The sequence below is a fragment of the Bombus huntii genome, unplaced genomic scaffold (genome assembly GCF_024542735.1).
Source record: "Bombus huntii isolate Logan2020A unplaced genomic scaffold, iyBomHunt1.1 ctg00000084.1, whole genome shotgun sequence".
Classification (NCBI taxonomy): domain Eukaryota; kingdom Metazoa; phylum Arthropoda; class Insecta; order Hymenoptera; family Apidae; genus Bombus; species Bombus huntii.
Window position 1 is genome coordinate 351,060 of NW_026099339.1, and position 12,486 is coordinate 363,545.

The window sequence follows — 12,486 nt, forward strand, 5'->3', positions numbered from 1 at the left end:
TGAATTGTTTTGCCAGCGTGTACGCTCCCAATATTTTCTATTTGAGAAAACATACTTGTTGCTATTGCAACTACAAATATTTTTACAGTCGACGCTTTTGCCGTGAATCAGCAAAGAGAAGAAACGAATTTTTCATTTTCTCGAAACTGGATCAAGTTTCAATGCGTTAAAAGGGAGCGCAAAGAAGGCGAAATTACTTATTGTAATTAGTAAAACGACCTGAGAGGCAGACAGATACAAGAAAGAAGGAATATTATATTAGCGGCATTTTTGTAGCCATTATATAGGGTTTCGATCGCATAATTAATCAGTATCAACTTACCAGTTTTTAACGGAAGGACAAAAAGAAGAGCAGACGACACACAGACCGCAATCATGATCATTTTCAAGTAGAATCTCAAACTGCCGTACATCTTCGAAAACTTCGTTAGTCGTAAGGGATCAAAGGATGATGTCCGCGCTGCGGAAAATAGATGAGAAGCGGCTATTTCAACAACCACCGTGTAGGTACTGCACTAGCCAGAAGTATCTGCGACAGAAATCAGAATACACTCGTTTTCGCATGGTTGGATCAATTTCGCGTGGGACTAACCTGATTGAACCTAACGCGGGATAATTGCTCAATTCACGACTTTAACCAGCCCGCTTGATTCTCTGTAAATGCTTGAAATTGACGCTTGGATTCTTTCCAGATTAACTAGCTTTGCCCCTCCCTCCCTTTATCTATTTTCTTAGATCGACTTAGACTGCCACAACATATTATCTTTCTTCTTTTCTTTTCTTTTCTTTCCTTTTGATCTTTTAAAGCCCTAAATCGCTGGCTATTTTGTATACTATATATTTTGTACACTCAATTACTCTGTAAGTCATAAGTACATATGTTTTACAACGTTATTTGTCATATTTCAGTTAAACCCCAGAAAAGCCAGAAATATATTTTCAGCATATTTTAACGCGCCCGTGGCAAAGATCTCAAAAACGAGTTGCGGCACAATTTAAAGCGACAAATAGCATCGCGGGTCTCGTTGTGGTAACACACGGTTCGCCAGCTTTTTTTTTTTTTTTTTTTTTGATATCGGTGACTGCCATATTCTCTTGAGTTTCCAAATCGTAAAGAATCTTTCCCCAGGGATTGGTCAACTGTGTATGTCCCCATGCGACGTAACTTGCTTAAGGAACACGAGCCGGTGATATGCAGGCAACGTATAATTGATTATCATTCGCTCTGGAACGCTGAAGTAATGACCAGTGCAGTGGTCCAGTGGTCATATTGAATGCCGCTGGATATATCAGCATTTGGCAACCTAACCCAGAGAAGCAGGAAATATGAAGCCACCGAATACCAATTAACTTCGTAGTTGCACGGTTCACATTCCATCATTTCTGAATATGCGAGGACAGTCCTCTTATTGTGCTTTTAATTCCTTTTATTTGTTTCATTTTCAGCAAATATACTGGTTTTTTAAATTAAGCTTCTTTTTATACAGAGTTACAGATTATATTAATTTTATATAGAATATATTTAAGAAAGATATTTAATTTTTTGCTAGTTAAGTATTGATCGATTAAGTTACTGTACCTTTGTTCCGATAAATGCGTGCCATTTCCTCGAATCTAATATCATAGCAAATGTCAATACCTATTTTGCAGCCCTTCACATCGAACGTCGTTAGGGAGTTACCAGGACTGAGTGAATCACTCTCTCGAAAAGTAATCTTATTAGGAATGTCGATGTCGAATAGATGTACCTAATAACATAAAAATGTAGTCGCTAATTCTATTGCTGCAACTTTTGTAATTTAATATCAAAGTTACCAACTCCTAAACTTTAATTATTTTTTATTTAATAACTGACAGCGTTTTTATCACTTTCTTTTATTAAAAAATCCTATCATTTAATAATGTTTAAAAAGGAGAAAAAATAAGTATAATAATATTTTAAGTATGTGAAAAATTTATACAACACAAACACATTACAACAAAAATGGGCGTTTCCCGTATCATAACGTATTTTATAAACCGTAAATTACAGAATTGGTTATAGTATACGTATGTACATATGTATATTCCTAAATTATTCCTAGATAGAGTCACTTTCTTCGCCCCAATATTTTCAAATTCAAAGCCATAAAGGAATATATTACTTACCTTTCGGTGTTTTGCTATCAAAGTTCCATCGGGACCCCAAATAGTACAAGTATTGTACAATTTATCGCCCTCTATTTCAGGCATCGTACCACCAACTACATAGATGTTGTTTTCTTTAGCTGCGTTCGATGAAGCAACGCTCGTTTCACCATCAGGAATACTCTCGGCGTATTTTGGAAAGTACTCTGCATTGCAATATTTCAATTAATGAAAAATAACTGTCTTTTGTTCCAACCATAAATTAAATTGAAATGTTTGTCAGTTTTTTATTTTTTAAATTATTAAAATAACTAAGTTTTATATTTCGACTTAATTAAATATGCAATTACTTAGCTAATAGTATATATAATAAATTGTTTCTACAGGTTCAAAATGAAAAATGAATATTTAGAAATATTTAATTACGACAATGCTATTTGTGTTAGCATCAATGGCTTGTTACTCAACGACTTTGCTAGTACTTTTTGAAACATAAAGTTAGTTTTCAATTAACACTTATACTAAAGGCGGAATTATAAATGCAAAATAATTGATAATACTAATTTATAAGTACCTAATTATTAGTATCTTAAAAAATATATTTATACAAAAATCACGACAATCATGAAAATGGGGAAATCCTATATTCTCGAATCAATTCACAATTTATTTTGTATATTAATTAGATTCCGCGCTCATCAGTACGTACTCACTGGCGACATCGAGAAAATGTATCGGCAATTCCTCGTACGACCAGAGGATCGGAAATATCAAAGGATATTATGGCGCAGCGCGAGTGGAGAAACAGAAACATATGAGCTTAACACCGTAATACTCTTATCATAGAAATAGAAGCAGTCCTCAATTCCCGCCCGCTAACTCCTATCTCCACCGATCCAAATGATCTCCTAGCCCTCACTCCTGGACATTTCCTCATTGGCGATTCATTAATGTGCTTACGTGATCGAGATTTCAGAGACATTCCATCGAACTCTCCAAATGGCAGCATATCCAACAGCTCAAACAACATTTTTGGAACCGCTGGCATAAGGAGTATTTGAACGAGCTAACCAACCGCAATAAATGGAGCAAGGGTGGACACAGCATCCAAAAGGGCACAATCGTCATCCTCAGAGAGGACAACGTTCCCTCCATGCATTGGCCTCTGGGCCGAGTTATCAAGGTTCATCCAGGCGCCGATGGTGTCATCCGGACAGCTACAGTTCAGACGGCAAAGAGCATTTTGGATCGGGGCGTCAAAAGGCTTGTCCCACTGCCAATTCAACCCGATCTCGAGAAACCCGAACAACTAGCCACCGAGACGAAATAAGATGGGAACTTCAACCACACCTCGCTAGTTTGATCGGTACCCTCTCAACGGGGGGAGAATGTTACGCCGTGCGGCTTACCATAGGTCATATTCTTAACTATCGATCGCGGCACTATAATGTCGCAGACGGATCGTCGTGTCTGCCCGGCAAACAAACATTGTAGTGGCAAGCGCATGGTTCATTAAGCAGGGCGACTTCCAGAAACGTCGACTCGTGGCCCGTATTTTACCTCGCGTAAAAGAATGTGGCGTGATCCGAACGTAGTGGGGGTCGCCTTCCAGAAAAAACGAAAAAAATCGAAAGGCGTTCAGAACTTTTCGAGATGTCGAACCGTCAACACATGTGGTATGTCGCGCATTACTTATCAACCAAAACGCAGTTACATTTTTTTTGTTCCATTTATATCTTTCTAGTTAATAAGTTGTTGAAATAAACATTAATTTATTTGTGTTAATTCTGTGGAATTTCATTGAACTACCCTTATTATCATAATCGAAATAAGGGGATCGATCAGTTCGTGGCGTCGATTATTTAATCGTAACGGGAACTTACAACTCTCGTTGACGTGCTATCTCGCGATCGCGTCTCTCCGCGAACGGTCGAAACAAAATGATTCACTAAAAACTGTCCTGAATTCCTAAGAATTTATTTACCGCAAAACTGACAAAGTGTTTATTTAAAAAATGAGGTTGAAGGTCGTCCTTTTCTTTCATTTCATTCATTTTCATTTTCTTTCTTAAGTATGGCTAACACAATATCTAATCAATTAAAATTTTATATTTTCACGTGAAAAGTTTCTTTAGATAATTATTATCAACATGATGACTAACTCTTACGGATTAATACGTGTCTGTAGGGCAATCCGGTGGACTTGATCGGCTTTTTACTTCGAAAGTTGAGTAATCGGTGTCGCTTTCTTACGCATCTTTGAACTGTATAAATGTTTTAAAATTGTTTGATCCAGAATGTACCACACCGGACAATCAAGAAGGCAGGTGCCTTGACTACAGAAAATGTAAACCTCTGCAAGAAATATGGCAGATACAGTACCGTACAGCCACCGATTTTTATAGACGATCAGTGTGCAGATACCAGGGCAATGTTACGATCGTTTGCTGTCCGAACGATCCAAACAAAGAGAAGAGAGAAATTTTAATCAAAACTGTGTATAAGTATAAGGCTTTGCGACCACCATACTGTGGTTTTAGCAACGTCTCTCATACCAGGGTGGTGGTCGATGGTAAACCAGCTGAACTTGGTACGTTTTATGTCTTTCTTTCCGATTAATAATAAGCCATTTACTGCAAAGAATGAACTTTAAAGGCATTAAACAGCACATCAATGTACATTTCAATTAGACTAAATAATAATGCTATGATTTTATCGGTAGTAACTTTACTTATTAACTTGAATTATTTCTTTCTTTTACTTCATGTTAGGAAGAGTATCTTTTTGCTTGAAATAAAAAATTGATATAGGAGTAATAATATGGATAGAGATCAAAAACTGTTAGGGCAGAAATTACACGTTTGAACTTTATAGTTCAGTATAGTTCAAATAGAAATTATATAGAATTATTTAATAATTTGTATTCCACTGGAATAAAAATTTAATTTCTGTCTTTATCAAATCTCTATTTCAGAGTATTTGTACGTATGTACTTATCGTCTGCTGTATGATCGAATATCGAATAGGTAATAATTCGTGTACGGTAATTAAGTTACAGAGTTACTACAAACTATACGGTATCTGAAGACACGTCAATTCGAATTAACATCAAATCGACGTCTTAAACATTAAAAATAATAGATAAACACAATTTAATAGTTTTGCCCACTTCTCACACCTCGTTATGGTATTTAATCTAATTTCCTTCTAATCTTAGTTTTGCTCAAAATACATATAACATGTACGTTATAAATTGGAGTATTTCAATACACAAATCAATAGAAGATTATTACTGTATATAAGTATAATTTCAATACAATTCGATCGATATATTTCAGTATCTTTGATTAAAAATTTAACGATCCTTTCAGGCTGACCGCGGCGGACCACTGCTGATACAACATGAATTAACCTCGTATTTAATAGGTATTGTGTCTTATGCTTATAAGTGCGGCACAGCTGGGTATCCCAGCGTTTACACTAGGGTCACATCGTACCTTGACTTCATTCTCCAAGCGATGCAATAATACGATATTACTGTTCCATAAATATCATTGTGTAAAAAACGTAAAGTTGGATTTTCTTATTGTGGAGATAAGAAACAGCTCAAATTTACATTGTTTTGTACGTTACAAATTATAGGCTTAAAATGTACGAAATGTAACTTTGAAACGACACTAATTTTTTACGCACGATAAACCTCCACGACTTAGGTATGTAAAGATGATACACGTATATTAATTCTATTAATTTGGTAATAATAAACCAACTTTCTGAGAAGTTCTGTAAATTTCGTTTCTGTTGTATCAAGAGAATAATGGAATATTCCACTTAGATCGTATACTTCTTGTATGTACATACAAAATTTTCCGGCTAATCTAAAACACTTCATAAGATAGAGAGCTTCTGGAAATTCGGACACAGAGAGTGCATAAAATACAAGATAAGTCTCGTGTCTTTCAAAATTATTTTTTATTCGCTAAAAACGTCCTGTGTACTCATGCAATCACATGCAACCTCGAAACTTCACTTATTTTTTATCACTTTCCAATTCAATACACAGTTTCTGCATTTTTGACTATATGTAAGAGAAATTTCCATTCAGCCAAAGGTGTACTTACAGATTATAGATTCCTATACGACTCTCAGTAAAAATTTATCCGCACTCCAGATAGTTAAAACTTCTGTCGACCGTATTGATCCATCTGCACTCTTCGTATGACGTCAATATCTGTTCAGTGCTGCTGCGCAGGTTTCTTTGTGTTACGTCAATTCGTTTGTGACCGTTGCGCGAGTAATGGCGCTTTGCAATGGTGATTTGCAGGAAAACAGTGCAGGATGCTGTGATTCGTTTCTTGTGGTCGGAGGTTATGTTTGATGCCTATATTTATCAAAGATTTAATGCACATTATGGAGAAAGTGTTTTGTCACGAAGTGTGTTTGAATGGGCACAAAAGTTCAAAGAAGATCGCACAAGTGTTATGAAAAAACAGCTGGACGCCCGTCCACATCCACGATGATAACATTGAACGTGCTCATGAACTTATGCTCTATGGAATAGACGAGTGACACTGGATAATGTGGCAAATCATTTGCAAATCAGCCACGGCTCTGCTTATGCAATAGTGCACGACAGATTTGGATTTTAAAAAGTTTGTGCGAGATGGATGCCGAAAAAGCTGATGAAAAGGTGAAGACGACGATGCATTCGTGGTTCGCAGCTCAGCCCAAAACATTTTTTAATGAGAAAATACAAAGGTCCTTCGGCAAATGGACAAAGTGTATACAGAAATCGAGTGATTATGTCAAAAAATGATGTATGTCTTTTTTGACAATTGCTTAAAATAAATTCTACACCGACAGAGCGGGTAACTTTTTACTCACCCTCGTAAGACACTTAAATTTCCAATCTATTATGATGAATAAAAGAGCTTATACTATTAAATCTAATTGTATTTTGTTGCATGAGAGTACACGTGTATGTGATGTACATTACCTTTATATCCCCTTGAACGCTTCAATATTGCGCATATATACTATATTTTGTACAGCTTCTATAAAATTTCGTATGTTTGTTTAGGCTGTTAATCTAGAGGCTGGAGTACAAAGAAGTGGCACAATGATGTGGGCTGATGACATTTATAATTATCAAGGAATCACCCCTACATTCGCTCAGGTATATATCGTTGACTATAACGTATTTAACATATATGATTGTTAGAATATTAATAATTAATTTTTAATTCTATCAGAATTTTAATGAAACTGTCCCTTGGGAAGGAAGAACTGATACCTTGATATCACGGTTTGTACATCCTATATATACGACAAATTTTAGAACATTATATAACGAAGAACCAGATCGTCGTGGCCATGTGATGTGAATAAAAGGACTTGAATTTGATGATATTTTTATAATGTTAGATAACATAACTAAGTATCTTCACAGTAAGATAGGATGACATGGTTTACATGATCTTAATGTTGTTCACTCGAGTGATGATATTATAAGGAAAAGCGTAATATCACAGGTAGGATGATTCATAATTTAGAACTACTAACTCATGTATGTATTAAAAATTAAAGAAATATATTAAATTTTATAGGATATTTATGTTTAGTAACCAGTAATTCAGAGATTGGTATTCATGGTTACTATAACGAGGCTGTAGAAACGCACCCTTTCTTCTTTGCAAATGGTCCTGTATTTATGTCTAAGCCGAAACTGGAACCTCTGAATAATTTAGATTTATTCTTGTTATTTTCTAAAATACTTATCTACAGTATACCATAAGGAATGATACCGTATCACACCTAATCAAGTGCCTTAAGAAACATCAACAGGATATCACAGTAATCCCTTATCGACTGATATGTAAGTAAAAGTTATGTGTCATTGTTATACACAGTTATGTGTTAGTGTTATACACAGTTATTTATCATTTTCTATTAATTCAGTTGTAGCCACTACAATATCTATGACACTGGTAGTAATTATAAGAACAATAATGATATTCTATAAGAGGAAATGATGATTAGGAACAAAAACTTACAGGTAAGTCAAAGTATATGTTATTTGCCATTTGAAAAGAAAGTTATTAACTTGGAATTTTTTGATAAATAATAATTGTGCAAAATATATTGGATTTCAAATTTGTCAAAAATTGAAATTTAAGAAGCATTGTAATAATATAACATTAATATTTTGATTTTTCAGGAGATATCATGCGGTGGATGGATAATATGTAAAAAATATTAAGCAGTATATGAATTTTCATATTGCGTAGAGATAACAAAATGAATTTTAAAAAATGTCGACATGGTAATAAGAAATAGCATCATGACAAAGAATATATAAACACAGTTTCATTTTTTATAAATAAAAATTTGTTGTTCCAGATTTTGAAATATAGTGAAACGTTTAATTAGTATCTTAATATCTTTAAATAATTATTATTTTAGAATCAATTGTAATTGTATCATACGTACTTTTGAATTCGTGCAAGAACATATGTTATTTTGAAGTAGTTATTATTAGGAAATTGTTAGACGCGAACAGTATGCGAAAAGTTAGTATGCAGTGTAATAATTATCAATCAAAACACAAGAATTAAATTCTTTAGGAAAAAATTTCCGGAATTTCTTATTTACATGATTATAAAGAAATCCATAATAAAAAGGAGCTGCTTTCTAATACTTCTCTTCCTTGTAATGCCTACGTTAACAATAACGAGGTTCGACTTTTTGTTTTTAGAGGGATACTGGAAAATTTGAAAGTACAGTACCATTGGGAAGAAAATCACGATATTGAAAACGATATTTGCAAGTAAATTTCCAAAAAATCTGTTTTCAAATTTTCGCTTTCTATTTCACATTAAAAGAAAGGGAGGGCTGCCTTCTTTTTCTGCAAGACAAAACAAACATTCTGAATCTCGTATCAATGAATGATGTCAATAAGTTATTTTTCTTTTCAGATTGAACAATATTCCAGATTTATTCATAATTTCATACTACGCGAAGAATAGACTTTCATAGGTATATAAAGGAAATATTAAGTATAGGAAAACTCTTTTTCGTTGTAGGTGACATATGCTTCACGGTTGAACACATGTATTTTTGAACACATATAAATGAAAAAGTACTCTTATGGAGAAAAAGAATTGATACCTTCGATTGACATTAGATAATGTATATAAACTTATGAACAATCACTATCAGTTTGTATTTTAGGTGCACACGCAGATTTGTTGGAGTTCTTATAAAATGTACTTCCTGTACGAACGTTTTATTCTTCCAAATTTTACGATACTATGTCTCATATAATAACTATATGGATTAAACGTAATATAAATGATCCGAAAATAGACTCGAACGACATTAATTGTCTTTCTATTTATACCAATATCGAAAATACAAGTAAGGCTGGAGCAATAGTATGCAAGAATGGACTATTTATTATTTTAAACCAAATCATAGCATATTCAGAATGCACAGTATTATCATGAAATGTAAATGAATCAGTTGTAAACGAACGATTTTACTGTAAAATCGTTGCCTCCTTTTTTTTCATCTGAAATATAGCAACAATGAGTACATTCTTTTAATATATAATAAAACGAGATATCTTTATAAAGTTACATATGTAATCACTGGTAACTGTTATCTCGTATGACACCAAATATACCGTTAGTATGGAATGATATTTTTATGAAGATATACTTTAATGATAGGTTTTATGAATGAAACGTTATATAAGAAAAATTATCTCTTGTTATTCTATGAAGTGTAGTAGCTAATGAAGATTAATTTTACGAAGTATTAGAGCAAAAGAGAATTAAAAAATTAAAAAGATCTAAATAAGATTGTTCGTGTGGCTTAGTTATCTCAATTCTGGTACACCACTTGTTACATTCTAACTAATTAGCGCTAAACAATAACTTGCAAATATTAAAGATATTAACACCTAAAGGTTTTCAGGAAATTTTATAATATTTGATTATTGTATATCTAGTCATTGATTGATAAAATTTCTTGTATAAGCATAGATCGAGGTTGACGTCATACGCAGATTGCATATCATTGACAGGTATCGTTTTAATTTATTTTATGGCTAGAATCATTTGAATATTATACGAATAATTATTTCCATTCGAACGATTAATAAATCACGTACCTATAAAAGATATATTATGAAAAAGACGTAACGAAACAAAAAAATATTGGAAATTCCGTTGTCATTAGATCAATTATTTTTGCAATGATTTTTATTTCCATGTAATTACATATGAAATGGGTAATTCATTAACATCTCCTCGAATCGAATATAATTCGTTACACTTCACAACGATTCAAATAATGGACGGGAAATATATAATAAGCTTCCTGTCCTTGCGTTAAAATAGTACTGTACAAATCAGATGATACAGGAAATACCCAAAAAACCCAATTACATCCACATTGCATGACAGCACACTTGCAATGGATTTTTGTGATTTCAATGTCACAGACAATGACACAACTAATCAGAACACGTTCGAGGCTATAGACATTGAAATTACCGCGTGTTTAATACGTTTAAAGCATAAATCTAAATTTCACGCGATTATTTCTTTGTACATTGTGAAACTCTTAAATTATCTTAATCGAATAAATAATCCTAATGTAATAAAACATCTTGAAATAGACCTAGATATCTGAAACAGAAACTCGAAGGATAAGAAATCCTAAAAGGTACTAATCCTAAAATAACAAACTCCTAAATGATAAAACCTGTTATAAATAATAAACCTTACCTGGAATAATCAAATCCTAACTAATCGAAAATAAAATAAGGCAAGCAATTCTTAATCTTTCAAGTAATTTTTCCGAAAACACAGAAAGATAGAGAAATTAAAAAGACGCAGCACAAATTGCAGCACAATGAAAGTTTCAGAGCGATGAATATGATCGTATTAAACTAAATAATTTTCAAAAGTGAAATTACACTGAAACGTATATCGATGATATTTGTCATTTCTACGATCTGTTTCGCTTGATCGTGCTTCTTTTCTGATGTAAATTCAATTTATAATACGAACTAAGTTTCCTTTATTATTATTAGTCCTGCGTCTTTTTAATTCGTCACTTCTTTTATTTCAGAACAATGACGGGCTCCAAGATGTTGTTCGGATGTTTGGCGTTAATTGCTTTTCTGCATCCATTAGTTCACGTTTGTACTTCGAGTAGTGCAGCTCAAGGTTTGTACTTCGAGTTGTCTTTTTCCATGCACTTCAAATTCCAATACGATCTGGTCACGTGGCCTTCGTACAATTTCGAAATTTTACCTGTTTGGTAATCGTCAATGAAAAAAGAAGTTATGCGTGACCTCAACACATTGAAACAATTTTTATGATTTTTTATTTGCCGGTTGGTCAGCAAGTTAATGGAAAAATTTCACTTAACTATTCGCGTTAATTTCTTCGGTTTAACTTTTGGGAAATGCTTCGTTAGCTTCGGGAATATTCCAACGATTCGTTTTACGTACAAAATAAGCATGATAAATATTACATCACGGTAATGAAAACTATTGGCGTAATACCTAAGATAAAGATGCAGAGACATTCTTAGAATTTCTAATGACACCTTTATAGATTTCTCGTTTAATATCGCTACTACATTTGAATCACTTTTACCTAACGGTGTCACATAGTCTCGTTGGAAATTTGTCAAATTCCTTAAAATGATCACTGAAAATTTTCCTAAATTTCCAAGAATTTATTTATCACGAGGTAAAGAAAATGTGTATTAGAAAGATGAGATCGAAGGTTTACCATTTTTTCAATTATGGCGAACGCAATATGTAATCAATGAAAATTTTATATTTTCACGTTGAAAGTTTCTTCAGATAATTATTATCCAGATGATGACTAACTCTTACGAATTAATGCGTGTCTGTAGGATAATCCGGTAGACTTGATGCGCTTTTTATATCGAAAGTTGAGCAATCGGTGACGCGTTCTTATACACCGAACCGCGAAAAGCAAAATTTCATATGATCTCACCAATTTCGGATGTCAGTCAAATCAGTCAAATCAGTCAAATCAGTCAAATAATAAGTTCGCGTTAATGTACACGTTCGATTTTTGAAAAGCTTGTTCAATTTAATAAGAGTCTTGGTAACAGGCTTATGTTTTTAGACCTAATTGGTTGTTTTCATTTACAAGTACCTCGTGTTAAAGTACTCATAAAATGACATTAAAATCAGAAAACTAATAACTGAAAGATTATCATTTTTCCTCTGTGGTAGTTTACATATAACATAATGCAACTAACATGTCACGATTAATGCAAAATAAATAAATTACTAATATAGACATTTTTT

The 12,486-nt window shown here is 33.3% G+C and overlaps 2 protein-coding genes across 17 annotated transcripts in view; one reads left to right on the forward strand and one right to left on the reverse strand.

Moving 5' to 3' along the window:
• LOC126876589 (omega-amidase NIT2-A-like) overlaps positions 1-6,327 on the reverse strand; it is a 60,657-nt gene extending 54,330 nt beyond the window's left edge. Inside the window, exons 1-5 of one of the 5 annotated variants that reach the window (XR_007694340.1) lie at positions 6,248-6,327; positions 2,149-2,333; positions 1,580-1,748; positions 593-1,304; positions 186-529 (exon numbers count right to left, since the gene is read on the reverse strand). Coding sequence is in view for 3 of the 5 variants with exons in the window: in XM_050639507.1 (XP_050495464.1) it covers positions 1,171-1,304; positions 1,580-1,748; positions 2,149-2,232 (387 nt within the window). In the remaining 2 variants the exon portion in view is untranslated. The other 4 variants (XM_050639507.1, XM_050639508.1, XR_007694341.1 and 1 more) reach the window with 4 other exon arrangements.
• LOC126876591 (venom serine protease Bi-VSP-like) overlaps positions 1-9,988 on the forward strand; it is a 76,305-nt gene extending 66,317 nt beyond the window's left edge. For 3 of the 12 annotated variants that reach the window (XR_007694343.1, XR_007694342.1, XR_007694345.1), the window contains 4 exons: positions 7,379-7,431; positions 7,733-8,001; positions 8,085-8,181; positions 8,344-8,519. The gene's annotated coding sequence lies outside the window, so the exon portion shown is untranslated. The other 9 variants (XR_007694348.1, XR_007694351.1, XR_007694347.1 and 6 more) reach the window with 9 other exon arrangements.
• The last annotated feature ends 2,498 nt before the right edge of the window (positions 9,989-12,486 follow it).